Consider the following 27,301-nt stretch of genomic DNA (forward strand, 5'->3'; position numbering starts at 1 on the left):
ATTGATGTCGATGCATCGATGTTGATGGGCATCAATCGAAGCGCTCAAACTCAAGCTCTGCCCATTGATGCAGGCGTGGAAAAAGCGCCAAATATGGAATCAACCAAATAACGCGTAAACAACTGTCGGTTACCCCGCTTCCGCTCTGCTGCGTGTTCAAACGTTCACCTCGAATTCAAATGGAAGACGCACATAGAGTATTGAAGAATATATGGGATTTTCCATCTTTTAGGTTGTCTCAAGAAGAGGCCAGTTCTCACATCACACGTGAAATTCAGCCACTGATACTGTATTACACAGGTCATTAAACGCCTGATTGTGGACAACGAGAATGCACTGGTTTTATATCCCACGGGAGGTGATGCAACCCGTTTTTTCGAGTACTAACAGGCGTTAACGACTACCGCTTAGGTGGGAAAAGTCTCACCTATCAGGTTCCAGCATTATGCCTTCCAGTAACGTAGTTACATTTCCTGAGTGTGACATCACTGACATTATTACAGGGGCTAACTGTGGTAATATCTCCTCTCATTGCTTTGATGAAGGATCAGGTCGATGCCCTAGTCGATCGTGGGGTGAAAGCTGCAAACCTGGACAGCACGTTGGATGCAGAACGGGCAGCCTGGGTCAAACAAGAGGTTGTCTCAGGGCGTCTAAAACTGCTTTATGTGGCTCCTGAAAGGTTCGCATTTATGTACGACTCATGCATCACTCTGACAATATTTCTCTAGGCTGAATAATGAAGGATTCATTGCGATGATGAGCCATGTCAAAATCTCACTGCTAGCCATCGACGAGTCGCATTGTATCTCCCAGGTGTGTCTGGTATGGATAATTTGCACGACATTGTCATTCATGAGCGGGTTGTAGTGGGGTGCAAGCTTTCGGCCCGAGTATTTAAAGGTAAGCATGCCGTGCGCCTGTTCTGGTTTGCACTCATGGGCCTGTAGATTGCGCGTTTTGCAGAGGAAATGGATGTAGAACGTGTCCTCTGCTTGACGGCAACCGCTACTCCAAATGTGGCAGAAGACATCTGTAAATCATTCTTCATTGATACTCAGAAAGGTGTGTTTCGCACCCCAGTGTACCGGTCAAAGTAAGTGCTCTCGCGTTCCTATTGTCCCCACTAATAATATTTTTGAATGCTAGTCTGGCTTTGCGGGTTCAAGTCGCAAATACTCTAGATCAAAAACTTGATACTCTTATTCCCTTCTTGAAATCTCGAACCGGACCTGCAATCATATATGTGACCTTGCAGAGACATACGGAAGAGGTTGCCGACCATCTTCGCCCTCATGGAATGACGCCAATGGTGTATCATGCCGGATTGGGCAGCGAAGAGCGTACACGTGTCCAACAGCAATTTATGGAATCAGATAATGGTATAGTTTGTGCTACCATTGCTTTTGGCATGGGAATCGATAAGGGTGAGTCGTTCATTCAATTCAAATTTCGAGGCCAGTGCGTTGACTGGTCCAAGCCAACATCCGCCAGGTGGTCCACCTGTTTATGCCGAAGACTCTTGAGAACTATTGTCAGGAAGTTGGCAGAGCAGGACGCGACGGTTTACCGTCCACGTGCTTGATGTTCCTTTCTGCGCCAGATATCCCTATTTTGGAGGGTTTTTTTCGCGGCGATACGTGCAGCAAGAGGAGCCTCCACTTATGGCTCCAAGAAGTAGCGCTCAAAACACCTGATGGGGATGGCACATTAAGCTTCAACAATTACCAACAATCTAGAGAGTAAGCAATCGAGTCTCTGCTGTATGGCAATCTCTTATCTTGTCACACTTGTAGGTATGATATTCGCGTACGATATTATTTGTTTGTCAGTTTGTATTGCCGCTCACTTTTTGCAGCCTACCATCCTGGGCTTATGTTATGCACAACTCGAGCTCGAGTACAACTACATCCGTGCTGTGACGCCATTATACTCTCAGTATGATATATCGTCGCGCACAGCTGACGGCTGGCAGAAGGTAATGGGTGATAAGTCCGAGGCAGCAAAGACAATTAAGATGTACTGGAAACCCCGCGGTTCGACTTACCAGGTATGCCTTTGTAAGTGCTGTGGTTCATCCTTCTAACAAACTGTCACAGATCGATGTAGTTGTTACAGCTCAGCAGTCAGGCCAGGATCGCGCAGATCTCGCGAGAAAAATAAGTGATTGGGAGCTCAGCGGTACGGGATCCCGTTCTACGTTCTGCAGCATTGCTTGATACTGACCTATATCTCTGTTATCTAGGTTGGGCTAATGTGAAAGCTTCACAAGTTAGAGCAGTAAGTATATTTGATCAATCCAATATTTTGTCGACTGAAATGTTGCTGCAGCGATATAAGATACTCAATCCTCTCCCGATAGAAAAGGAAGAAATAGCAAATATCGCCGAGAAGATGTACAACCGTATGCTCGATAAAGAGGAGGAGGCCATAGTCAAGCTCCGACAGGTGATTAATTTCGCCACCGACAACGAATGTGAGTCCACAATTTTTGACGCATATATGTTGCCTATGTCTGGAGTATAGGTATGGCACAGTGTCTTGCTTCATATTTCGGGGATGAGGCGGCCATTCCTACTGGCTTGTGCGGATCATGCAGCTTCTGTCAAACGGGCGAGGGCATGACTTTTGAGTCAGGGATCACCACTTTGCCTGATCCTATTAAGATCAAGGCCATTCTGAACGCATGTCCCGAACGTGACGACCCTCGCCTCCTCGCGCGCATGGCATTTGGTGTTACGTCTCCCAGGTTGACAGCGGGAAAGTGGTCCACCAGTCATCCGCTATTTGGAAGCATGGTAGAAGTTGATTTTAATGCTCTGGTGGAAGCATTCGACAAGGAATGTGCAAGAGCAGGATACGCAACGGCTGAACCCGCACCGACAAACAATAAGCGTCCTATGTCACAGTCGGCTTCTTACGGGTCCTGCAGCCGATCAAGCGGAGCGAGAGGAGGTGCCACCAAGAGAGCACGAAGAGGTTAATTCACGGGTTGAACGTTTGAACAGAGCCAACAGACAAACTAAATTACCGATCTTTTTATTGTAAATTACAATCGTACTGCTGATTACGTAATCGAATACTTCTGTTGAACATTAGGGACCTCGACGTCACGGTACAATCATTTCTGACATTACAAACCGGACATTGAACTGGTTATTTCTATGTCTGCTGCAACGCCTGCAGCCTCGTCTTCTGGAGGTGTTTCTCCAGTCAACGCCAGTGCACCCGATGTCACCCAGAACGTAAGCTCAATTGACCGTCTGGTATTGGAGTATCTTCGCTCTCGAGGACACAAGGATGCAGAAAGGGCTCTTAATGAATCACTTGAAAGCGGGAGCGTAGATGAGTCTGCGAAGACTGTATCTGCTGAAGACCTCATCAAGACTCTTGCTGTTTATGCACAAAAGCCATCGCGCCCAGGGGACAATGTATTGAAGGAAAGTGCCAACGTTCTACAGGAACTAACGGCGATGGGAAATCCGCCGAGTATACAGACCTTGATTGCTAGCCTTGGGACTGTTGGTGCGGAAGATATCCTGTCTGTTGATCCAACGGACAAGGAGGAGGGATTCCGAGAGCTCGAAGCGTGGGTTGAAGGTTCACTTGATATGTACAAGGTACTCTAGCATCCATCTGCCTAGATGTAGGTTAATTCTATCACATAGCCGGAATTCCGACCTATCCTATTTCCTATATTTTGCCATTTCCATCTGGATCTTGTGCAGCGAGGATTCAAGGAAGCTGGTATGTCTGGCAAACCTTCTACTGCATTCGTTCGACCGATATTTTCTTAGCCCTGCGCTTCTACGCGACGTATTCGCCGTCTTTAGCCTCGATGCATCACGCTACTTTACATCATCTCTCGACTCTCCTGCTTCCCTCACATGTTCAAAATGATGATGATGCACAGCGCTTCAAAAATGAAAAATATGTCATCAGAATGAGCCGGTCAGGTTTCAGCTTGTTGGTGGGATGGCTGACGGAAGGAGTTGGAGGTGAAGCCACTGGTGCAGGGGATGGCTTCTCTGGCGAGAAAGGAAAGAGAGGCCGAGCAGCAATTATGCGAGTGGTGAACAACCATCTTCGCTTTGATGGTAAGTTTTTTGACCTCTTAAGCAATGTGTATGAGCTCAAACTTAGGCTAGTGACTGCCGCGAGCGCAACAGCAGTTTCGCCCAATGCATGGGAAGAATCGACTGGCCTGCTGTCGCAACTCATTCCGCAAACAAGTGCTTCTGCCACTCCTAATCCTCATGCTTTCAATGCCTCCAAAGGCGAACTAAAACTTGGCCCTGCCCCCATCTCTGAAGAGTTGCGCGCGGAGACTGAACGCGTCATCCGCGAACAATCTGTACTGGACCGCGATCCCAATGCTCAATACGACTTGCAATTCTTGAGGCCTCCAGCTGTCCCGGGAGTTATCTCACCCACTGAATCAGACATGCTTCCCTATCCCCAGTCGTTCAAAACGGTTGATGTTCAAAGAGAGGTCGAGAAAGTACGAGATGCAAGGAAACGTATACGACTCGAGCCCTCTGCGCTAAGTTCTATTGACATGAACTCGGTGCAAGGAGGCGCTGCTCGTGCGCGTGGCTTGCCCAGCATTTGCGCGTATACGCTACATGACGTCGGAGAAGGGTAAGTATTTGAAACAGAATTAGCATATTTCCTAACGAAATGATTTGAGCAGTGCGCCGTGTTGCACCTTCTCACCTGACTTGACTCTGATGGCGGCCGGCTTTTCTGAGAGTTACATTCGTTTATGGAGCCTGAAGAATGAGAAACTCAAGGGACTACGCAATGACTTCTCTCTGAGTTCAGTGAAGGACTGTGAGTCTCTTAAGTTGAATGAGTGACAACGATGATGTTTATTCGAACGCTAGCTGGGTCGTTGTCGAAAATACAGCAAAAAGAAGGAAATACAACCCGAAAGCTCGTCGGCCACAGCGGTCCTGTGTATTCTTTATCTTTTGATCCATTGGGAGGATCAGCTGTGCCCCCAAGATACCTTCTTTCTGCTTCAGCAGATGCAACTACACGACTGTGGTCCCTTGACACAATGACGAATGTCGTTGCTTTTCGTGGCCACCAAAACCCTGTATGGGACGTTCAGTGGAGTCCTATGGGCATCTATTTTGCAACAGCAAGCCGTGATCGAACCGCCAGGTTATGGTCAACAGATCGCACATCGTGTTTGAGAATCTATGCAGGGCACTTGAGTGATGTGGACGTGAGTGACCTCGCAGAAGATAAGTTTCCCATAACTGATTTTACATCTGTTGTTTCAAGTGCGTCCGGTTCCATCCTAATTCATTATACCTCGCTACGGGTTCAAGTGATTGGACTGCGCGGCTTTGGGATGTTCAACGTGGTGCTTGCGTTCGTGTTTTTATCGGCCATCAAGGGAGCCTTTCGACGTTGGCTATTAGTCCAGATGGACGATATCTCGCCAGCGCAGGCGAAGACCTCGCAATCAATCTTTGGGATCTCGGCTCTGGACGTCGTATCAAAAAAATGACTGGGCATACAGCATCTGTATACTCTCTCTCGTTTAGTGCTGAGTCATCCATGCTTGTTAGTGGAGGTGCAGACTGGACGGTACGCTGCTGGGACGTGAGGGGAGCTGGTGGATCCGGTAAATCGCGGGAGAGTGGCGTTACCGAATCTACTATCACACGGACGACCGACGATGAAAACAATGAAACGTTCGTTCCATGCAACATAACCTACGCCATTGATATTGACATTACCATCAGATCTGACCTACTCGCGACGTTCCCTACCAAACGGACCCCTATCACCAACGTGCACTTCACCCCCCGTAATTTATGCTTGGTAGCAGGTAATTTCCTTGCACCCGACTCACGATAATTGATTTGCCACCCTTGGTTTTTTACGTCATTGTTCACGTTGATGTGGAGTATCTCGTATATTCGCGTTAAACCCAACCCATGATATCCTATCTCCTGCAGCCATCCGTGCCAGCACTAAAATCACTCGGCCAGTTGTCCACTTCGTGTCCATGCTGCTTAATCCAAGTCTTTATAGACTGCAGCTGTTCATCCCCGATTTCCCAGCAACTGCTATCGCCACTTTAGATCGATCCTTGCTGTAGCCAATGTACTCAAGCAATCGCTTGATAATCTCGATGTCATGGAGGACATTTTTTAAACGTCTCTTCCACATCCTGACTTCCGGCAGTAGGGAGTTGTCGCACTTTCTTCGTTCCTGCGTGAGCGGTTTTCGTCATCGTCCTCCATACTACCAGATGTGCCTTCAGCATTGGTTGATCCCTGACTACTCTCAATACAGCCTTCATCTTTCGTGTCGTACTGTTATGAATTAGATTGGCATAAGCGATCAAACAAGACATTCCAGCTTCATTGAGACATTGCCTTGTTGTTTGCTCTTTCGATCTCGAAGTCGTGCAATTGTATCACGTACTTCTGTGAAACTTGCTCATCTCCATGAGCAAACCGAGAGGAGGATGGTTCTTCAAACTCTTCGGAAAACTCTGCTGTCAGCGGGCAAGGCACCCGTGTGCGGCGGAGTGTCTTAGATGAATGCATTGATGAATACAAGCCAGTTCTGATCTTCATTGGCCAGCAAGCTCTCGTATATATAGTGATTTGGTGGCTCAAAGGCTCGCCAGTAGCAAGAACTCTTTCATGTTGTGCTTGGGCACCTTTGAAAAGAAAGGACCAGCTTGGAAGTCATTCAAGGGAGATCACAATTTACGATGGATACGGCAGGTGCGTAGTAATCCTTGGTCGTGCTCGTGGTTGACTATAGTTGGTTTTGTTAATGGGAGAAAGCCTAAGAAAGCCCAAAGTCGTATTGCACCGATAATGAGTCACGTGAGCGTGCAGTAATAGCCCTTTCAGCCGATGCCTCACCCCACTGCACGTCAGACGCACGCAACGACGAGCTTTAACGGTCCTCACTCACAGAAGTTTGTCCAGCATTATTATGAACTGAATTTGGGTTGATCCTGCAATCTGCAGATACACATAATGGATAATGATGCCGTGATGGAAGGCGGCAGCTCCTCCGTACAGGTAGCGCCGCGGCTGCCCAGTATTGAGAGTGAATACACTTCCTCTTTGATGCGTACGTACAGTGATTCGCCAAACATTCGATTGTGCTCAAGTGTGATGTTTTTGACTTCTGGTTTGGGGAATAGCCAATGTCCTCCCGCCTGTCCGCGAGTTTCGAGATATCCAGGTCAAGGTGCATATTCGTCGACCTGAGAAGGACTCCTGGGCATATCTTGGACGTGCTTTAGTATCACAGGAAGTAGTAGGCCAGTCCTCTCGCGTCGGTAAGCATCGTTTGATTCGCGAGATTACGTTCGATCTCTAATCATATCCCCATGCAGTTGTACGCTCGTTGACATCTAGCAAAGTGTTGGTCGCATTCGGAGAGGTAGCAATGACTTCATTTTACTATCATGAAACTACTAAGCAACTAGACGCAGGTATCCGAGCTCCAGGCCGAAAAACGCGGCAACTTCGTTGTCGTCGGTTGCGTGGAGGGTTCTCGGGTTATCTCATGGTCTTTGAACGTGATTGGTCGTCCTTTTTGATCGTGTCATACCAAGCTCATACCGAATTTCAGGCCGTGAACAACTCCGAAACGCTTCGCCTGCTTGCAAGCATTGAACTTGCATGCTATCGTTGCAGACTCGCCGTAGTTGATCCACGAACCCATACCAAGGCTCGTCGGCGCATTGAGCGTGTCATTAAAGAGGATAGGCGCAGGAGACATAGGCGTCGTAAAGACCAGGATGCAATGATTGACGCATTCCAGCAACACCATCTCGCCGATGATGTGCCAGATTCATGAATGTATTCGATGGATGGATTAGACAGAGTAACGACGTGTTGACCAACAACCGTACATGATTGCGCAACCTTGAAGGTGCGCAGTAACATGCACATTGTATTTAAACACTACCCCCTGACAACTTCTTATTCTGGTGGCCTGACTTTGAGCATGTACTATTTAGACAAAACTGATGTTTGTTTACTGCATATGTTGGCGACTTTACATCATTATTCATCCCATCAACTGTCTTAAGATACGCACAATATGCTTGTCGGTTGTCACAAATTTTCCAGCACAAGTTGCGTACAGGTATCAAAATTTCCTCTTGTATTGCACTCCGGTGGCGGCGTCCCGGGGAATATATAATATTACGAATGTAAAGGGAGCGGATGTCGAGCTTAGCGCTGGCCATAAATAAGTGGTCTAAATAACAATTGTAATGAAGCGCCAGAAAAGCAGTAGAGATAGAGGACAAGACGCCTCCTATACGAAAGAAAACTGTCTGCAACATGTCCAAGGAGACGAGAGAGTGCGCACTGTGACAACATAGATTGTGCATCATGAATGAGGTGATAAAGGAGAGTGCGACGAAGTGGGTGAAGCAAGTGCAGTACTGGCATATGCTAGATCGGTCAGGCCCGAGTAATCAGACTGTGATGATATTGGTCTTGGTACAGACCCAGGTTGTGTGGCAAGGGGTTGCCGATGCTCTGAATACTGCGGGGGAAGTTCTATTATGCCATTATCGTCTGGCAAAACGTCCTCCACGTCAGTATGTAAGATGAACCGAGTGGAAGGTTTGTATGCTGTTTGGCCAGCCATTGCAGCTTTCCGTCTGCCAGTAGATGTCATAGATGAACTTCCACCATCCCGGTCCCCGGCGAAGCTGTCTGGATTAGATATTTGACGCGAATGCTGTGTCTGGTTAAATGGTGTGTGAGGATTGCTGAGCGCAAAATCGCCAGTGGACGGACTGGTAAGGTGTGATTGGGCTGCGGGATGAATGGGTGGAGCAAGATGGCTGACAGAGTCTGTCTGATATGGGAATGGGTAAATTGGTGGAACGTGACCATATCGGCTCCCTTCGCGGTCGAGATCCATAGATGGGAGTCGATGTGAATGGCGTTTCGAAGAAGATATGACGTACGGAGAACGAGACGCTCTTCGTTTGCGCAACAAGAACATGCCGAGGGAGGCCAACGCGGCGAGGGCTATCACACAACCAATCGCCGCACTGGCAATAGTAACAGTATTACTGCTTGATGAAGTATTTTGGCTGGACGTTGGCGAAATGCCAGCTGACGTGGATGCTGTGGTGGACGAAGGCACAGATGCAGTTGACGATGGTGAGTTGGAGCTGAGGCACGCGGCATTGTTTGAAAGTGCCACCGTCTCAAAGTCAGAACTGCCACCTTGCCTACCCTGGGAATCTGTCATCACAAATACGAGGGTCGTCCCGGCGCTAACATCTGCAACCCAAGTATAACTGGGGCCAATCGGAGGGTAGAGTATGAGCGACTCCCCACCAGGAATAAGTGCCTGTGGAAAGGTAAGTATATTCATAATCATGATAGGGTCAGTGGTAATCTTACCGTAATAGTAATGGGTTGGGTTGCATTGCCATAGTCATCAAAGGTATACCCACTACGGAAATGATAGGTCAAGGCCACAAAAGGTAAGCCAATCAAAACTTACTTGCATTGCTGGAGTGATGATGGCAAATCAAACGTGAAATCCACAGATGCACCTGTAGTGTTGCAGTTGTTCTTGGCAACAGGATTACCGACCTTTAAGATGGGTGACGTCCCACCTGAGCCAAATGCGGTGGCATCAGACATAGTGAGTAGAAATTGTGTTTCATTCCAAAATGGCAATTGGGATATTGTATATGAGCCTTTGTTATTGCTGAAGGCTGATGCCGGTACAGATATATTCTGCGGTACTGCGAAAACCTAGAAGGCGTAAGGTCATGATCGACACACACGATAGCGCTGACGAACGGGAGTCAAGAGGATCTCAAATGGTGGTTGACCACCTGATTATCAGGTTCAGCAGGAGTATATAAAATATACTAGATGCTTGCTTACCAGTCCATGAAACAGAGAGATCGTCGCATTGAGATGGAGTCCCGACTGTCACGCTGAATGCGCGTGCTGCTGAGAAGAAAGAAATTATGCACGTAAACGAGCGAAGGTGCGGTGAGTTTCGCATGCTCAGATAATGAAGAAAATGATAAAGAAGGACACGGACACAGTCCCAGCCAAGGAATAATGACAGAGAATTTGTGCGAAGAGGAAAGTGCAGAAAATATCGTGCCTAATGCCGACCTCATGCCAATTAATTGCTTATGTCAGCATAGATACTGGTTCTAAGTAAAGTAATTAGACGAGGGGCTCCATAACGGCGCAACCATGAGAAAAATAAATAAGCACACTGCACGCTCGAGCTCGTTTGATTGACATCATATGTCAGAATATCCTACAGGCGCTTTGATAATACTTTACATATGACAAGGTGACTTTTAGATTGCATTTATCGTGTCAGGAGAGGAAATGTTTCACAATGGACACAAAAGAGACGGCTTGGATGCAAGGCAGCGGCGCGTGCCTGCGGCCGCAAGGTCCATCATTTCATGGGAACACCGGTGACCCTGAGTGGTGTTGCAGACATCATCGACAAACGATGTACATCATGAGTTGTCTCCGCGTATCCAGTAATTGACCATGGAAGTGAGGAATTGGATTCGGACGGACAAGGAGTAAGCACAGCTCAATTTCCCCTCTGCATCGTCTGCCGAGACGTTGGGGCTAGTTGTGATACGGGTAAGAAATATTGAGGGAAACCGTGACCGCAGCCGATTACAGTATATCGATTATGTGCGATGCATTTGATTGAATTCTTGATAAGATTCCAGTAAAAGATGCACTGCATACAACAGTCAGGCTAGAACATGTGAGGGTGGGCTAACGTAGTGGCACAGTTTTCGAGGTGTTTCTCATACTCAGTACGATTTCATAGAAAGCATAGGGCTGAAGCCTGAACCATGTACCCAACGTTTGAGTTGATGCCTCAGGGACAGCTATCAAACGGGCTCGAGAGATCAAAATGGCATAGACAAAGGTATACAAATAGTACCTCCAAGAATTGAACACTGTCGCTTCTGATAGTTGATCGTTGAAAATTTCTTTTCAACTGCCTTCTCTGTGAGCCGTAAGGCTAAATTTTTGTTTTCGCTGTGTCGCATTACAATATAGATAATCTGCTATGAAGAAGGAGGCGGATATCACAACAGACCTCACGGAAATTCAATGAAGCATGCGTAGCCGTCACGCGTCAACGCGTCTAGAACGACGGACGTGACTACAATGTCCACGTGATGATTAACTTCTAAAAATCAATCGCCGCATTAACCCACGGCAATCGCCGAAGTCCAAATCTTGTGCTGGGTGGTAAGCTGCTCGCCGTCCTCAGCGTCAAGAAAGCCCGTCCTCAAGGTGAGTATGCTCGTCCATTGCATGTTCTGTTATACGAAGGCCTGCCTTTGCTGCATATGATCGGAGAAAATGGTGCGGACAGGCAGGTGGAAAAGCTGGATTCGACCATATGCTGTCAGATGTACTACTCTACATGCATCCACATCACAAAATCATTGTGCTGACATTATAATTTTGGCTCTAGACTAAGCCATGGGTTTCGCGCACAACAACGGTCTGTACCTCATCGGAAACTTTCGTTCGACACGTCCGATCTGACAATATGTGTCCACAGTACTTCACTCTAACCATTTCCGCAAAGACTGGCAGCGCCGGGTACGCACCTGGTTCGACCAGCCCGGTCGCAAACTCCGCAGACGTAATGCTCGCAAGGCCAAGGCCGCTGCCCTTGGTGTCCGCCCACTCACTCTCCTCCGTCCCGCCGTTCGTGCCCAGACCGTTCGCTACAACCGTAAGGTCCGGGAGGGCCGCGGTTTCACCTTTGCTGAGCTGAAAGAAGTTGGTATTAACCGCAAAGAAGCACTTGGTGTAGGTATTGTCGTTGACCACAGGAGGAGGAACTTGAGCGAGGAGGGGAAGAAATTGAATGTCGAGCGGTTGAAGGCCTACAAGGCCAAGCTGATCGTTTTCCCTCGGAATGCTAAGAAGCCCAAGAAGGGCGACTCGACTGTATGTGGTGTTCGCCCTTGGAATATTGGATCGATGTTGATTTTTGCTTGATAGGGTGCTGATCTCGAGGCTGAGACTACACGCACGCACCTTCCTCTTCCTGCACCCTACATTCATGAAGCACCCCGCAAAATCACAGACAATGAACGGTCATTCGAGGCTTTCAAGACCCTTCGCGTTGCACGAGCTGATGCTCGGTATGATGGTGTACGCAAAATCCGGGCAGCCAAGGTTTGTTGTTCACCAGCTGTCATGAATTCAGCTACTCAACGAAATGTTATTGTTTGCAGAAGGAGGAAGAGGAAGCAAACAAGAAAAAGTAGTCTTCTCTTCTTTATGTCTTACCACACTACATCATGCTTTCCGGTTACCCTCTTGTATGCTCCTAAAAGCCGGGTACGACAAGTTGTGCCTAGGGCATTACATGCGTTACGTATGCTCATGGACACGACTGTTTTGCGTTGCATCGAAATCGCAAGCCACTTCAGTGTTTCAATCACACGCTCTATCTACATAGTCATGATGTATCAGAACGTGAAGATGCCGAAGGTGTCCGATTATGGTTGGATCTAGTAATGCTTCTGTCGAAGAGTCCCATGCGTTTATCGCACTTTTTGCTCTATCGCCTCCCGAATCTCGTGATCGGCGACCATACCCACGATCTTTGCTTGATCCGCCACACCTTTGAGCACGTCTAGCACTTCTCCATTACCGCTAATGAATCCAAATTCGGCATACACGAGGTCTTGTTCCTTGGCGAATTCCTTCACCAGGACACTAGCCTCACGCAAGTTGTGTCGTGGAAGACGCGGGAAGAGGTGATGAGTCACCTGGAGATGCAATCCGCCATGTATGAATGAAAGGTGAGGAGGACATATGACGTCTGTTGTAGTTCGAAGTTGGCGGTGCGGGAACGATTCCACCGGCCCCAAATCCTCCGTAGACATGGAGAAATGTGATAAAACGATCTGTGGCCACATTAATGAACGGGCAATACACCGAGATAGTCACGTGCCTGGACATGAAGAGGACTTGTGACGACATGCGAGATCATAAAATATGTAATGGCTCTGCTCCATGATCCACATCCCTTCAGGACTGCTCCATACCAGAACCAGAAGAAGAGGACGCCGATGACTTCGAGCCACCAGGACCACCGGCCACCCCTTGCTCTTCGATGATCGAAGGCTTTGCGCCACAAGAATCCATATGCATTGGCATATAGATTGAAGCGGCCAAAAGCAAGCAATATGTAGAATAGCTTGTGTTGTAAAGAAATCAAGAAAGCAGAAACTCGATTGAAGACCATGGTTCGCTTGTAGTACGACGACCACAACGATTTGAAAAACGTCGTTGAGACTGCGAGGAATGGTAGATGCGCGATATCAGGATCACTGTCATTTTTTAAGTGTATGTGCAGTGACACAACAGCCATCGAACTTACTGCGAAGGGTGATTTGTAACCACTAAGCAAGTATCAGTAGTTAGACCAAGGTATGTTGCAAAGCGAAGCCTCACAATGATGCACGTTGTGATTCTTGAGATACGACAGGTGTTCAGCGAGTGGACGTGGGAGAAGTAAGTGAACTTACGTCAACCCACCAACCGACACTCAAACCACCGATGAAATCAGCTAATAAGATGGCAATGAGGCGATCTTTGGTCCAATCATGAGTGACACCCATGTGTCCTAAATCGTGGACGGTGAATACGAGCTGGTGCCATAGAAGGCCGAGGCACACAGCACTTATTATGAGCCAGTCATGGGAGTAAGCTACTGCGGATGACGCAGCGAGGAGAAGATAGCGCGCAATCTCAGGGCCATAACCAGTGATGTAACGCGTGTTATAAAGACCGGCGTCGATGATGCGATTATGCAACGCCTTGTAAGCAGCAGAATGACGAGCTTGGTCTTTCAAGGAAAGTCTTGTTGCAGGGGGAACCAAATGAGATAAAGTGGGACCTGAAGTTTCAAGGAGGCAAGAGTCACGTTCGACGAGGAGAATCTCGGAGGAGAGATTGGAAGGTGGTAGTGGAGTGGCTTCATTGTGCCATGCGGCTTTGCCATCATGAGACAATTTCCGAACCCAACCTGTCATGATTGGGGGTACAAGAGGTTCCCAAATGCCGCCCGAGGTTTCGACTGTGCCAATGACGTACGACTTTATTTTTGCAAGAGTCTGGTCACAGTGATACGCGTCTATCTCGTCGGTGGCATCGCGTCCTACGAAATGAAGAATTGCGAGGGAACCACCTGGATGGGCATTTAACCAAGCTTGGGGAATGCGCAGCAACTGGTTATGGTAAACAACCAGTGTTTCACCAGCAAGAACGCGGACTGCGACTTCCTCTCGGCTCCATTCCTTCTTCGTTGCACCCATGGCAGCAGATTGCTGCAAGGTGATGAAATTAGGTAGTAACAAAGTTACTTTGAAATTTTAACCGTAGGTGACTGAAAGTGGATAACACACTACGGCCGGATTGCCAAGTTGGTATAAATAGGGCAAACATAGCCTTGGTGACAGCATCGTTCCCGCCGTCACAGTCGACGTCCACAATCGCCTAACTTCGTTATCACAAACGACGAGCAGCATTACCATTAAATATTCTTCTTTGAAGTAAATAACGCTTGGTCTGGGCGTGTCAATAGGTGAACACGGGTGACATGGCCGCCTCGCATATGTTGAGTACTTCCAATAATCCAGCTAGCAAACATATTACATCAAGACAACCAACCCAACCACCCAAACAGAGTAGAACCCGCCACAGATCTCATTCAGACCCTTTCTCAGACCCAGTTTACCCATCAAAGCCTGTTCCCCGCCTTCCCCCAGAGCTTCCGCCTAAATATCCCCAATACAATAGGATGGCCCCGTCTCCTGCCAAATCTCTCACACATCGCGATAATACAATCGTAGAGGCTGTTAGGGACACTGTTCAGGTCAAAGGTGTAGATCAGTCTTCACGCACAAGAATGGGAAGAAGTCAAACGTATGTCCTTGTCTCACCCGTTTTTCTCACTGACGCTAATCTTTTCACTTATCAGTGCCCAGGGAAATTCCCCGTTACGTCCCACATATACCGGTCGTCGTTCATTATCCCAGGATTCCATCCTTCACACAGCGAATGCTCTTGATAAGGCTAAGGGCAAGGCACGAGGCAAGAAAGGCTCCATGCATGCGGACGTCATAGACAGACTTGATTTCACTGGCGTCGGTCCCAGTACGTTCTTATTCGGCTCCTTAAACTATTGTTTATTAATCTATAATCTTTTTTGTGTTCTAGTGTTCCATCATGATGGTCCATTTGATGCTTGTGCACCATCTCGGAACCGCCATCGAACTAAGGCGCCTATGCTTGCCTGGAGCAGCGCGGGGGCAGATGTGGCGCTATCCAATGAATCCCCCTACCCCTCACCTGACGCTTACAAAGGTGCCTTTTCCGCTACCTACCAACCCCCAAAGAAGAAAGTCGATGCCATCGCAGAGGCCTGGGGTATCCATGAGCCAGAACCGTACGAGGAATTTTTTGCAGGTGGGGGTACTGGCAGACGTGATGGTGACACACCGTCTAATTCAATATACGCCGGGAGGGAGGGCCACGGATCACGGAACGGCACGCCGCGACACTCCCTTGGAAAGCGCTCCAAGGACGGGCGTGACCTTCGTGATGTGTATAGAGAGTACCCCGACGACGATATGAAACAGATGCAAGCCCGCGACCGAGAGCGAAGCGGTGAGAGAGAAGGAAGACGCACCAAACGCGGTGGTATCCCGCCCCCGCAGCCTATCCTTGTGCCAGAAGCCCAGAGTACCGATTATGACAGCGCACCGGGGTCTCCGTCACTGCCAGGAGTCCCAAAACGCACCAAATCATTGATGCAACGCATTCGCAAAATGCGTGACTCCCCAAATGTGCCCTTGGGTTTTGACGAGAGTGTCGAGCCTCCTTCTCCCAATACGGATATCTACCAGCCATCGCGCCCTACACATCGGTCACAGAATTCGTTCCTTGGGCGCTTCTCCAATGGCTACAACGGTCCCGGTCGTCCAAACACTTCACCTCCTTCAGATGAAGCATATGTGTACGTCGATGATCTGCGCAGGGACAAACGACTACCTGCCACTCCTTATGCTCCAGCGACAACTCGCACGCCATCCGCCGAAGACAGACGCGGGTACTTTGACGGTGCACCCAGTTCTCCGCCATTGGGCGGCCTTGGGCGAAAAACTAGCTTATTGAAGAAAGTGAAGGACGTAGTCAGGGGCCCAAAATGAGCCTAGTCCTCGATTTCTGGATGTATCCGAGTATTTGACCGCTAGCCCCCATACGCATGTCTTGTTGAGACCACTCTAGTTTTTGTCCTTTCTTGCACTTTTACAGCCATGATCGCTGCCCTGTTTCTCTTCTCTCGTCCAAAGCTTGGATGAGATATACCTAGGAATCGGTTGTGTTTTTCTCCCTTCGTCGTCGACGCTCCTGACCCCATGCTTGTATCCATTACGGTGTTTGTAAAAATCTACATATACTCGCGAGACGGTTTATTTACTCTGCATTTTTCTACCATACTTCCTGTTGTAAGAGTATGCAGTGGCAGTCAATACCCTGAGGTTTTCATTAAACGCTTTTCGAAGATGCATCTGCAGATGTTCTGATCAATTGGTTCTACAATGTGTTCACGGTAGTCTTCTATAGAAAAGTGCACTATAGATAGAAGATCACACAGTACCGTACCCCTCGATCACAGCTACAATATGAACAGTCTATAATTTTAGTTGTCTTCTTCATGATCTGACGTTGATACCGGCCAGCCTCGAAGCTAACTTGACTTCGTGTATCCCAACTTCCTCCCGATGGAATATCCCCGCGGCAAGAGCAGCTTCCACGCCTGTCTCAACAAACACACTCACAAAATGTTCCTTGGTGCCTGCTCCACTGCTCGCAACAACAGGAATAGTCACTGCGCGCTTCACGAGCCCGATCAAGTCATGATCAAAGCCGAGGCCTGTTCCATCGCGGTCGATGCTATTTAAAAGGATCTCGCCGGCGCCGAGGATCTGTGCACCTTGCGCGAGTTGCACAACTGACACGAGGCGAGTCTCGCGACCACCTGACACGGTACATTGGTACCACCAAGCTTTGCCCCGCTCGTTTTCAGGACTGTCTGGTCGACCATGTACAAGCTCATCCTTGTAGGGGCCGTCATATGTGGCGGGATCGACGTATACTCTTTTGGGGTCTATGGAAACGACGACGGCTTGAGAGCCATATACCTTCGCAATGGTTTCAATGGCGCTGCTGCCGTCTAATATACCGCCGGCTGCGCGAACTTTCTCGACAGCGTAGACTGCTTCAGAGCCGATGCTAACCTTGTCAGCACCGACTCGGAAATATGCACCAGCGACCTCGACAGCAGAGCGTTTCGTGCCATCGGGATCGACTGTATCTTTGATACCCCCTCCGATGGTGAGCGGTACGAATACACGTTCTGCTGCAGCCCGCACAACTGCGAGCATTGGCTGATCCTGGAGGGGGGAGTGACGGAAGGAAGTGATATTAAGGAGGACACAGCTCATCTGCCCCTGACTCGAAGTAGCGGGCTGCTAGTGCAACAGGCTTGCCAAGGTTGCGGACTGCACCTGCAGTTTTGATAGCAGTGGTGCTCGATAGTGGCGTTGATGTGAGAGACTTCTCGCGGACGTCATACTGATCCCCTTTGGTCACGATAAGATCACCTTCGTCGTTCGCACGAACATCCATGCAAGCGATGATGCGTCTAGTGAAACCGTGTTGCGATTTAGGAGGGCGTGGAATCCGAGCTGATGGTTCGGCTGGTGTGCGACCTGCCAGTGACTGTTTTATCCAAGCGTCGATAACAGTGAGTCCAGCAACACTGGATTTTTCGGGATGGAATTGAGCACCAAATACATTGCCTTTTCGGACGGTGGACATGAACACTTCCTGCCCGTATTGGGTAGTTGAGTGCGCCCACATAGCAGCCTCAGGATTGCCTTCTGGGTCGTATTTGGCACGATACGAATGGACGAAATAGTAGTGATCTGAAGAAGAAACACCTTCTGAGGACAAAGTGTTGGAGTCTATGGGTTCTGCGGTATTCCAGCCCATATGAGGAACTGGTTTAGTGGTATCATCGAATCGTTCCATTTGACAGGGTATAAGACCTAGACCAAGCGTTGATGGGGATTCTGCAGATGACGCAAAGAGGATTTGCATCCCAATGCATATGCCAAAGTACGGTTTCCCAGATTGAATGTAGTTATAGAGGGGTTCAAGTAGACCACGCTCTGTCAAACATTCGATCGCAGTGTGGAAAGCACCTTGGCCTGGAAATACAAGGATCTGGGTGGAGATGAATCAAGGTCAGATGGGCATAGTGAGGTGATGACATACAGATGCTTTGTGGAAGTCCTCTGGACTAGATATCCACGAGAAATCATAACCGAGTTTCTTGATTGAATTAGCGAGACTCTGGACGTTACCTGCACCATGGTCGAGGAGAAAGAGTGCCATGGTTTACAACTTACAAGCTTAAGCCTGAGCTTGACTCACTCGTGAGTTGCTATATCGGGATGATCAAAATTTGCAATCAAGTTTGAGAATAGCGCCGGATGTCGTAAATATAGGACTCACTCATCAAGAACGTCTCATATATAAGAAGGTATATTCAGACTGACATGGATCATCCTTACTTCCAATCCCTCAGAATGACCCCCCCACTTGCCATCCCCTCAAAATCCCCAAGAGCCGTAGCTGCTTCCGTCTCTCCTTCATCGTCGCAGACACTCCATGACAGGCTGCGCAAGCGGGAGTCGTGCCCAGCCATCAGAAAGCCCAAGGTTCTTCATCCAGTCGACAACGAAGACCTGAAGCTCTTGATCCTAGAGAACATCAGCCAGGATGCAGTCCGAGCTTTTCAAGCGCAAGGATTTCATGTCGACCACTACACAAAAGCTTTTTCTGAGGATGAGCTTATAGACAAAATTTCTCAGTACCATGCTATAGGCATACGCAGCAAGACCAAGATCACAGAACGGGTCATCAAAGCTGCACACAAAGTATGTCCATCTATCCCCGATCTCAATGGCCACCTCTAAGTCCTCCTTCCCTAGCTTCTTGTGATCGGCTGTTTTTGTATTGGAACAAATCAGGTCGATCTGGTTACTGCCGGCAAGGCCGGAATTCCTGTCTTCAACTCTCCATTCTCAAACTCGCGCTCTGTTGCAGAGCTTGTCGTCTCCGAGATGATCGCGCTTTCGCGGCAGCTCGTCGAGCGCTCGCATGAAATGCGCCAGGGAATCTGGAACAAGCAATCGAAAGGCTGTTGGGAGGTTCGAGGCAAAACGTTGGGTATTATTGGCTATGGGCACATCGGGTCACAGCTGTCAGTGCTGGCAGAAGCCCTTGGCATGCGTGTCATCTTTTACGATGTCATAAACATCATGCCTCTTGGTTCGGCTCGACAAGTTAACACTCTTCCTACGCTATTAGCGGAAGCTGATTTTGTCACGCTTCACGTGCCAGAGCTTCCTGAGACAATCAATATGATTGGATCGCAGGAGCTCGCGCAGATGAAAATGGGGTCCTACCTTATTAATAACGCTCGCGGACGTGTCGTCGACATCCCAGCCTTAATCGAAGCCCTCCGGTCAAAACATCTCGCTGGTGCAGCCATAGATGTATACCCACAGGAGCCGGGGTCTAATGGGGCACCATTCGACGATCAGGTTAACTCATGGTCAAGCGCTCTACGCAGCTTGCCAAACGTGATACTCACGCCTCACATCGGTGGATCAACAGAAGAAGCGCAGCGCATGATTGGGGAGGAAGTGTCTCTTGCTCTCTCTCGGTACCTGACCTACGGCTCCACCCTCGGGGCAGTTAATTTCCCCGAAGTCGACCTCCGCGCGATCACCGCAGAGCAGGGCAATCATGTCCGTGTTTGCCATGTCCACAGCAATCAGCCTGGTGTGTTGAAACAGGTCAACGAAGCCCTCTCGCCATACAACGTCGAGAAGCAGTACTCAGATTCGAAAGGTGACGTCGCATATTTGCTGGCAGATATTGCGGACGTCAGCCCCCAAGACGTGAACAAGCTACAGGAGATGATTAAGCACACGAGCGCGAACATCCTCACTCGCTTGTTGGCTTGATGGTGGGAATGTATACATTTGTAGATTTGAAGCATCATTGACAGAAACGGACTGTTCCACCCACAGTATAGTCTACTACAGGTCCCACTCAACTGGTATCTTATCTTTCGAATAGAGACATATCTTAAGTGTTTCTAGGGTGGAAGAAAACCACTACACAAAATGTCTTTTTAGAATCGATTACGGAGCTTCCCTGATAGTGATAGAAAACTGAATGCTACAAGAATACAAATTACATGAGGGTATTGATACTCAAGTCTCTTCTTCGGGATCACCGATTCCACTGGACAAGATTGCAAAGTGAGTCTCCATCTCAGGAAGGCAGGGCGAATCATATATTTTGCAAGTTCGAGTGTTTCCGCGGGCCTTCTTGAGTTGTAACCTAATAAGACAGCTCGCTTAGCGAACCAACCGACGATAATATGAATGCATACCGGGTCGTGGAAGCATGTGCCATGATGTTTCCTCCGATGGGTTTCTTCTCGTTGCCTGCGTATGGTCCTGCTGATGCATCCGGATTGGACATGACCTGATTTGTGACAACGACTGCAATGCCGAACTGTTGTGCGGAATGAATACGGAGGTATATGCAGACTACTTCTCCTCTTACCTCATCTGCAAGCCGTTGGAGGGTTCTTAAGAATTTGCCGAGATGGTTCTGACGCGCCGACAGCTCACCGCGTCCACTGAAGTCAGTGCGATAGAGCGCGGTACATGAATCGACGATGAGAAGGCAGAATCTAGTATAATCGTGAGGAACACCATCAAAATACGCATATAACCAGTTCGAACCTTGATTCCGCCATTAGCGCACTGGCGCTGGTGAGAAGGGAGTTCTGATGGTCAGCGTTATATGCTCTTGCATATGCAACATTGTCAAGAACTTCCTCTCCACTCAGCCCATAACGTTCCGCGACTGCAAGTAGGCGAGCAGGACGGAAAGTGCCCTCAGTGTCGATGTAGAGACATTTGCCCTCGCCACCGCCCATGCTCACAGGCAATTGACATGTTACTGCCAATGTGTGACACAGTTGTGATTTTCCGGTCCTGAATTCTCCAAAGAGCTCAGTGATGGCACCGGTCTCGATACCCCCTGTAAAGAAGTGAGAAAACAATCATACTTTCTGAATGCTGAAATGTCACCTCCGAGTAAAGCATCGAGCTGCTTTGAGCCCGTCGTAATGTGAACGAGTTCAGAACGTCGTGCATGAACCTCAGTGGCGCTCTGAAAGCCAAGGGGGACGATTTTCTGAGCTGGATGATGTGACTCATCAGACACTGATCGCATGATGCCAGGATCTCAGCACTCACCTTCTGCCAAGATCTTGTCCGCCTTCGCGTCTGAAATGCCTTTGATTGCTATCAAATTCTTTTTGGGCGTGAATGCGACGGCCTCGACAGTGTTGAGTCCTGCATCGGAGAGCTTCTTGATGTCATTGGCGTGAATTCCGGCTTCCTCCAGTTTGCCAACCATGAGCGGACCAGACATGGAAAGGCCGCCCTCCTGCGCTTCTTCATCTTGAGATGCCTGAGACATTATCGCTTTCTGTTAGAAAACAAACACACAACCGTGACTGTATAGTGGGAAAGAGTGGGAGTCCCAGTCGAGGCGCAGTCATATGTAATGAGGACGCGTTGTGTCACGTGGTCGCGTATTATCCATTTAATTTTTTCATTTACAGTCGGCTTTGCCGGTGCGTTTGTAAGTACAATGACTCGCGACTGGACAATATCGATATCCACGCCCAGAATAAGATATATTATGAGTCTAAGCGGATGGCTCAACCTCCTCCACAGACGAGTGAGTAACATCAGAAACTACCCTCTCCGAATCCGAAATTCCCAACAAGCCCTTTCCGAGAGCTCGCTCCAGTGCGTCGACGGCGGCGAGGTCAAGTATAACCCTTCTCCACTTCACAATGTCGTAGACCACCAAGTCTGTTACGGTTCTGCACTCTATCCCACGAAGGTTCCTCGATGCCAATCTCATTCTTGCCGGCACCTCGGATTCTCCGGTGACAAACAAGGTACCGGTTCTCCATCCGAGTCCGCTCAACCTTGAGTTGAGGGTGGCAGTCTTGTGTGACCACCAGTTAATCCGCTGCAAGACACCCAGTCGTTGTTCCCGGAGCTTCATCGTCAAAGCCACGCGCATGCCCATCTGGATAACTTTGCGATTAAGCTTCGTGCTGAAATCTCGCGGTTTGGGACCGAAAGCGACACCTCCACCCCTCAACATCGGACTCTGCCGATCTCCCAGGCGAGCTCTGCCGGTTCCCTTCTGTGGACGAATTTTGCGACGTGAACCGGCAACCTCAGCGCGCGTCTTAGTAGATGCAGTTCCTTGCCGAAGAGAGTCCAGGTGGTGCACGACGCAAAGATGTAGAATATCTCGCCGGATAGGATGGTCGAACACCGTTGGGTCCAGAGCAACAACTTTCTTGGCACTGTTCGACTTCCCAGTAAAACTCGACATTGTCACATATACCGGTTTGATTGAATCAGCAGCTATTCCCCAATGAGCGTATGTCTCTTTGGCATCAATAAAATCACCTTTGCGAATTGCAAGTTTGCTTTGTGAAGTAGTCGGCGCAATTGTGGCCATTCGCCTGCGGCATATTGCTTGCGAAGACTGCTGATGTTGTTAGGACGGCCATGGAAATAAATATGGACTTTTCCTCACCCCTGCCACTGATTTCCGCAGAGCAGAAAACATTGGGAACCGTCAAGCTTGATAATTTACAGACCAGAGAAAGGACAAGACGAATTGCAATTCTAAATTTGGATCGTGAGAATTTGTTGCCACCACTCACCTGTTGTTGCAAGCCCGCTGTGAATATCGACCGTAACACCTCAAACGACCTCCAGAGGGTGAGTTTATGCTCTTATGCTACGTGTTGCAGACATACGATGCGGTCGTGTCTATACGGTCCGGAATATGCACGAATATCATTAGGGAATGGCCAGTATTCGATGGATTGGGGTTAGATGAATTGGGTTACACCTACTTTGGCTTCAAATATGTCACTCGAGACCAGTTGCTGAACTCGCTCTTTCCGCCCCTAGAATTCATCAAGGAGCCGAACCCCGGCAGATTCCTCTATACGACAAAATGGCATCTACAGTAAAGGCCGTCCAAACATTCGGCAAAAAGAAGGCAAGTAACAACACCGTCGCGCTGACTTATTGCTCACCCCAGAGTTATCAGACTGCAACTGCAGTCGCACACGCTAAGGAGGGTCGTGGTATCATCCGCGTGAATGGCTCTCCCATCAACCTTGTCCAGCCTGAGATCCTCCGCTTCAAGATCTACGAACCCGTCCTTGTAGCTGGTGAAGACTCATTCGCACCACTTGATATCCGTGTGCGCGCCAAGGGTGGTGGACACACATCACAGGTGTACGCTATCCGTCAGGCCATTGCCAAGGCTCTTGTCGCGTACTACGCCAAGTACATCGATGCATACAGCGCAATGGAGTTGAAGAAAAAGTTGGTTGCGTATGACCGGACGCTGTTGATCGCAGATCCTAGACGGATGGAGCCGAAGAAGTTCGGTGGTGCTGGTGCTCGTGCTCGCAGGCAAAAGAGGTTTGTACATCGGTTGCGTGAAGTTCGTGAACACTCGACTGACAAAAATCTCCAGTTACCGGTGAAACCACTTTTTTGGTACATATCTTTTTTATCATGTTACTCCTTTGTCTTTGAACAACGCCATGATAGCATGTGTGCAACTATGATTATGAATTGCAAACATTGCCACTCCAGTGTTTATATGTTCGGAAAACAAAGCGTTGTTAGAGTGAACAAGGCGCGCACCAGCTATGAGCCAGACCTATGTATCGTAAGCTGCCTCTACTCATTTCTGTGCATCTACATACATGTAGAGGATATTGGATGACCTAACGGTAGATGAAATCTCATCAAGATTCACAAACATTAACGGCTCTCAGCTAGTAGCCTCGGCTCCATTGCCGATGGATAAACCACATTTTTCACTGTCGTGGCATGCAATTTTTGAGTTGGCAATGCTGAGCATGGCTAATCTAACCCAAAGTGCAACCAAGCTGTTATCCATGCCCTTGTGTGGGGGACACGATATATGATAAGAGAAGTGAGTCAAGTGCATACATATCTGTATTTCCAGATGGTTTGTGCTTGCCACCCCTGCTCAATCTCGACGGGCCATTGTGAGAATTGTGCTGCAGCATGAACGGCAGCTTGCTCAATACTATTCACTATAATTAACGAACGTGATGTAGATGGAGAACGAGATGGTGGAGAGTTATGAGATGTAAAACTTGAATTACAATTTTCTACCCGTGATTGTACATTTTATTGTAAAGTACTACCAACATCGAAATAATAACTACTAAGAGCTGAGTGGTCCGACTTGAGTATAATCTAACATATGGTGCATGAGCTAAGCGTTGATTGGTCCTGGCGTGCACGCTTCGACGTCCGTTCCAAACATTCAATCCCTTCCACGCAGTCAATATCCCGCTTCTTGGAAGATCGACTTTGTGTGTCCTGATTTAGTGTCCGCAGAGAGGAGGAATTTGTTAGAGAAAGTCCTCGCAGCTGAGGGACCTGTTCTACTCGGAGTTTCTGAGCCTGTGGCTGCCTCGCCACCGACGACTTGATTAACATGAACGCAGGTACGGGGAGCTTCCAAACCTCGTCCGGACTCCCGTTAGCTCCGACAAAAACCACAGTGTAAGGGGGAACTCCTGAAGTATCGCCAGAACTCTCTTCCTCGCTGATCGAGGACAATGCTGGAGATGATGATGTGGTAGGACTTCGTTGGGTGAGATGTTTTGCCTCTGGATCAGGCCACACGGGTTTGGTGAGAACCATGTCAGGTATCACAGCAGAACGTGACATGCGTCGGCGCCCTCTGAGTTTGGCGAGATGAGCTTCCTCGACGAGTTCTTCGAAATCAACGTCGACCTCGGGCTCAGGCTTTTCATCTTCCTCGTCCTCAGTCGAGCTAGTATTTTCCGGATCAGGGGTAGTCTCTTCCTCCGTGAAACTAGAGTCTTCCAAGAAAAAGGGGGTAGGTCGCCGTCTTTTCTTCCGCTTGCGAAAGGGATCGCTTCCTGTAGCGTATGTGCCATTGTCATTGGTGTTGGGGTGAAAAACGACGTTGTTTTTGTCTGTGTTTATTGCAGCGTGCGATGATAATCTAGCGTCTACATCTGCGTTGTGCTGCTTTATTGCTAGGCGAAGTTGCTCGTGTGTGAGGTCGCAGAACACCTTAGGTGAAGGCGGTTGGTCGAGATACGGAACGGAGGCGCGACTTTGAAGATGGGTAGGCGAAGGTGGGCAAGATGGAGGTGTTTGTGGAATTCGCTCCGAAGTGTCCGAATTGGGTGTACTTGGGAGCAGTAACAGGGTAGGGGTACAGGGAGAGACTGCCGACGAGTGAACAGGGATACCATGCAGGCCTCTTGATACAGTTTGAAAGCCTTCAAGATCAGATTGGAACGGCGGAAGCTGCACATTGATATCCCTGTCCTGCGTACGAGAAATGACCTCTTCAGGACAAATAGAAGGCAGTGCAGCCCCAGGATTCGGTAGTGGAAGCTGATCTACGGAAAAGAGATCGTGTATAGCTGCAGGAGGGTCTAATTGTAGCGAAGGCGTAGCCATGATTGCGGAGGATGACGATTCGGCAGGCGGGGGAATAATGGGAAGCACAATCGGTTCACTATAGAATCCAGAATCACCAGTATCTTGCACAAGCCCCCCTGATTCCCATTGACTGACGGCTCCAACTTTGACCTTTTTCTTTGGTTTTCTACGTCCATCATTGGGAATTGGCCGATGACGCATCTCGATCGGGATGGTATGGGTGTTTTCAACATGTTTAAGCCAGCGAATAGAATCGTCGAGATTGAGCGCCTGGGTCTGGGTTTGAGGGTCATTAAGATACGATGCGTAAGAAGGGGCAACTCGCCTGCCGTTCACCGGTATAAGCTTGTGAGGTTGTAATGATTCCGTTTTCAATAAGCCTCGCATCCATGTAGGAAATCAAGTATTTGACTTGTCGCATTTCTCGCACCAACGCCTCCTGATCACACCCGGGGACTTCGTCTATACCCTTATCTTTCAAGCAACAGGCCTTTTCAAAGTTTAGTAGCGTAACGTTCATATCTTGATCTAGATGTTGATGAATTTATGAATCTTTTGCATGAGCTTGAGTTAGTCTCTGACCTATGCATATGTTATGGGCGCCGATGTTGTTGTGCAGGATACCGTGTGCATGCAAGGTTTCATAAGCTCGAATAACTGCCTGTTTCTCGCCAACGGACAAGCCTAGATGTGCTGTATGCCAGGATATGTGATGGGGTGGTTCCATGAAAATACTCTTTTGTCCATTAGATCCATCATGTACGCCAATTACGTGTGAAACGACGATTCCTTGAAGCCATCTCAAAAGCTGTGGATGAGAATAGAAGTATAACTTCGAAGCGTTGTCAAAGAAACGCAAGCCTATGAGAAGAATGTATAGTACCTCTTGAAAGAACTCTCTCCATGATTTAGAAACATCCCAACTGGTGAATAGTTAGCTTTTATCATAAACCTCGACAAAACAGATAACTTGCGTTTTCCAGAGACAGGTGACATTATGTCCAGCAATAACGCCACTTCGGACGTTTATACGGTATGCGTGCCCTGAGAGATGGCCTTGATTTAAATTTGAGCTGCAGGCTGGAACAGAGTTGTGAAGAGCACCAACCTATTTGCTTTTTATTCTTCCCATGGAACGTGTGTTTAGCGGCGAATGCATACTTGCCATGAGGCAAGTATAGGTGTTTTTTTGCATCCAATCCGCCCGGGTACAGCTTCTGCAGCTTATCGACTGAGTTCGAGATTTCATTCTCGAGGTCGGGTGCGGGGAGGACCATCGTATCAAAGGGGAGGATGGTAGACTCGTTGTGAATGACTTGAATTTTATGTGAAGAAGAACAATTAGAAGTTGCTGTGGCTCTTTCTACATCATATAAAATATAATATGTGTGTGGACCTCGATACCTTGTATGTTGTGGTCCGTTACGGCCCACGGTTCACGACTTTATTCTTAATTTGACTCAAAGGCACGTAAAGCACGTGACTTGAAGTGAAGTCAGAATTCAA

The 27,301-nt window shown here is 48.5% G+C and overlaps 13 protein-coding genes across 13 annotated transcripts; 7 read left to right on the top strand and 6 right to left on the bottom strand.

Moving 5' to 3' along the window:
• The first annotated feature begins 147 nt into the window (after window positions 1–147).
• Window positions 148–3,086, top strand: F5147DRAFT_9715 (ATP-dependent DNA helicase). The gene is made up of 15 exons (XM_041444497.1): window positions 148–248; window positions 301–358; window positions 412–455; window positions 504–682; window positions 732–816; window positions 871–903; window positions 951–1,096; window positions 1,150–1,427; window positions 1,481–1,742; window positions 1,797–1,809; window positions 1,859–2,050; window positions 2,100–2,181; window positions 2,246–2,280; window positions 2,332–2,476; window positions 2,527–3,086. The coding sequence occupies exons 1-15, from the start codon at window positions 180–182 to the stop codon at window positions 2,982–2,984; spliced, it is 2,079 nt and encodes a 692-aa protein (XP_041300185.1). The 5' UTR covers window positions 148–179; the 3' UTR covers window positions 2,985–3,086.
• Window position 3,087: 1 nt separating this feature from the next.
• On the top strand, window positions 3,088–5,998 carry F5147DRAFT_9716 (TFIID and SAGA subunit). The gene is made up of 8 exons (XM_041444498.1): window positions 3,088–3,620; window positions 3,669–3,747; window positions 3,798–4,097; window positions 4,149–4,641; window positions 4,694–4,833; window positions 4,887–5,233; window positions 5,293–5,708; window positions 5,760–5,998. The coding sequence occupies exons 1-8, from the start codon at window positions 3,165–3,167 to the stop codon at window positions 5,872–5,874; spliced, it is 2,346 nt and encodes a 781-aa protein (XP_041300186.1). The 5' UTR covers window positions 3,088–3,164; the 3' UTR covers window positions 5,875–5,998.
• Window positions 5,999–6,871: 873 nt separating this feature from the next.
• Window positions 6,872–8,173, top strand: F5147DRAFT_663379 (uncharacterized protein). The gene is made up of 6 exons (XM_041434882.1): window positions 6,872–6,955; window positions 7,008–7,113; window positions 7,187–7,324; window positions 7,382–7,428; window positions 7,481–7,567; window positions 7,621–8,173. Exons 2-6 carry the CDS (start codon window positions 7,017–7,019, stop codon window positions 7,846–7,848), a joined length of 597 nt encoding a protein of 198 aa, XP_041300187.1. The 5' UTR covers window positions 6,872–6,955; window positions 7,008–7,016; the 3' UTR covers window positions 7,849–8,173.
• F5147DRAFT_624453 (uncharacterized protein) lies at window positions 8,135–10,196 on the bottom strand. Its single transcript, XM_041432655.1, has 5 exons — window positions 9,918–10,196; window positions 9,831–9,865; window positions 9,526–9,782; window positions 9,423–9,474; window positions 8,135–9,369 (listed from the first exon to the last, which is right to left on the bottom strand). The coding sequence occupies exons 1-5, from the start codon at window positions 10,039–10,041 to the stop codon at window positions 8,389–8,391; spliced, it is 1,449 nt and encodes a 482-aa protein (XP_041300188.1). The 5' UTR covers window positions 10,042–10,196; the 3' UTR covers window positions 8,135–8,388.
• Window positions 10,197–11,516: 1,320 nt separating this feature from the next.
• Window positions 11,517–12,316, top strand: F5147DRAFT_766703 (60S ribosomal protein L13; the record flags this gene model as incomplete). Its single annotated transcript, XM_041440797.1, has 4 exons — window positions 11,517–11,538; window positions 11,599–11,993; window positions 12,048–12,224; window positions 12,284–12,316. The coding sequence occupies 4 exons, from the start codon at window positions 11,517–11,519 to the stop codon at window positions 12,314–12,316; spliced, it is 627 nt and encodes a 208-aa protein (XP_041300189.1).
• A 279-nt stretch (window positions 12,317–12,595) lies between these two features.
• Window positions 12,596–14,374, bottom strand: F5147DRAFT_766704 (fatty acid desaturase-domain-containing protein; the record flags this gene model as incomplete). Its single annotated transcript, XM_041440798.1, has 5 exons — window positions 12,596–12,961; window positions 12,991–13,387; window positions 13,438–13,459; window positions 13,512–13,530; window positions 13,586–14,374. 5 exons carry the CDS (start codon window positions 14,372–14,374, stop codon window positions 12,596–12,598), a joined length of 1,593 nt encoding a protein of 530 aa, XP_041300190.1.
• A 155-nt stretch (window positions 14,375–14,529) lies between these two features.
• F5147DRAFT_663384 (Pal1 cell morphology protein-domain-containing protein) lies at window positions 14,530–16,632 on the top strand. The gene is made up of 3 exons (XM_041434883.1): window positions 14,530–14,984; window positions 15,040–15,215; window positions 15,279–16,632. The coding sequence occupies exons 1-3, from the start codon at window positions 14,659–14,661 to the stop codon at window positions 16,268–16,270; spliced, it is 1,494 nt and encodes a 497-aa protein (XP_041300191.1). The 5' UTR covers window positions 14,530–14,658; the 3' UTR covers window positions 16,271–16,632.
• On the bottom strand, window positions 16,630–18,572 carry F5147DRAFT_663386 (uncharacterized protein). Its single transcript, XM_041434884.1, has 3 exons — window positions 18,405–18,572; window positions 17,561–18,353; window positions 16,630–17,499 (listed from the first exon to the last, which is right to left on the bottom strand). The coding sequence occupies exons 1-3, from the start codon at window positions 18,522–18,524 to the stop codon at window positions 16,778–16,780; spliced, it is 1,635 nt and encodes a 544-aa protein (XP_041300192.1). The 5' UTR covers window positions 18,525–18,572; the 3' UTR covers window positions 16,630–16,777.
• Window positions 18,573–18,626: 54 nt separating this feature from the next.
• F5147DRAFT_9860 (uncharacterized protein) lies at window positions 18,627–20,355 on the top strand. The gene is made up of 2 exons (XM_041444512.1): window positions 18,627–19,069; window positions 19,124–20,355. The coding sequence occupies exons 1-2, from the start codon at window positions 18,689–18,691 to the stop codon at window positions 20,162–20,164; spliced, it is 1,422 nt and encodes a 473-aa protein (XP_041300193.1). The 5' UTR covers window positions 18,627–18,688; the 3' UTR covers window positions 20,165–20,355.
• Window positions 20,291–21,771, bottom strand: F5147DRAFT_9863 (Rad51-domain-containing protein). The gene is made up of 6 exons (XM_041444514.1): window positions 21,476–21,771; window positions 21,308–21,418; window positions 20,957–21,257; window positions 20,775–20,904; window positions 20,599–20,723; window positions 20,291–20,546 (listed from the first exon to the last, which is right to left on the bottom strand). The coding sequence occupies exons 1-6, from the start codon at window positions 21,699–21,701 to the stop codon at window positions 20,417–20,419; spliced, it is 1,023 nt and encodes a 340-aa protein (XP_041300194.1). The 5' UTR covers window positions 21,702–21,771; the 3' UTR covers window positions 20,291–20,416.
• A 24-nt stretch (window positions 21,772–21,795) lies between these two features.
• Window positions 21,796–22,909, bottom strand: F5147DRAFT_624465 (ribosomal protein L4). The gene is made up of 3 exons (XM_041432656.1): window positions 22,848–22,909; window positions 22,718–22,796; window positions 21,796–22,672 (listed from the first exon to the last, which is right to left on the bottom strand). The coding sequence occupies exons 1-3, from the start codon at window positions 22,878–22,880 to the stop codon at window positions 21,933–21,935; spliced, it is 852 nt and encodes a 283-aa protein (XP_041300195.1). The 5' UTR covers window positions 22,881–22,909; the 3' UTR covers window positions 21,796–21,932.
• Window positions 22,910–22,915: 6 nt separating this feature from the next.
• On the top strand, window positions 22,916–23,996 carry F5147DRAFT_663393 (ribosomal protein S9). The gene is made up of 4 exons (XM_041434885.1): window positions 22,916–23,035; window positions 23,231–23,321; window positions 23,373–23,752; window positions 23,808–23,996. The coding sequence occupies exons 2-4, from the start codon at window positions 23,277–23,279 to the stop codon at window positions 23,815–23,817; spliced, it is 435 nt and encodes a 144-aa protein (XP_041300196.1). The 5' UTR covers window positions 22,916–23,035; window positions 23,231–23,276; the 3' UTR covers window positions 23,818–23,996.
• Window positions 23,997–24,439: 443 nt separating this feature from the next.
• On the bottom strand, window positions 24,440–27,218 carry F5147DRAFT_832025 (uncharacterized protein). The gene is made up of 6 exons (XM_041443790.1): window positions 26,904–27,218; window positions 26,770–26,851; window positions 26,679–26,718; window positions 26,378–26,627; window positions 26,121–26,323; window positions 24,440–26,071 (listed from the first exon to the last, which is right to left on the bottom strand). Exons 1-6 carry the CDS (start codon window positions 27,070–27,072, stop codon window positions 24,566–24,568), a joined length of 2,250 nt encoding a protein of 749 aa, XP_041300197.1. The 5' UTR covers window positions 27,073–27,218; the 3' UTR covers window positions 24,440–24,565.
• Window positions 27,219–27,301: the final 83 nt, after the last annotated feature.

The sequence above is a fragment of the Suillus discolor genome (assembly GCF_016758755.1).
Source record: "Suillus discolor strain FC423 chromosome Unknown F5147scaffold_1, whole genome shotgun sequence".
NCBI lineage: Eukaryota > Fungi > Basidiomycota > Agaricomycetes > Boletales > Suillaceae > Suillus > Suillus discolor.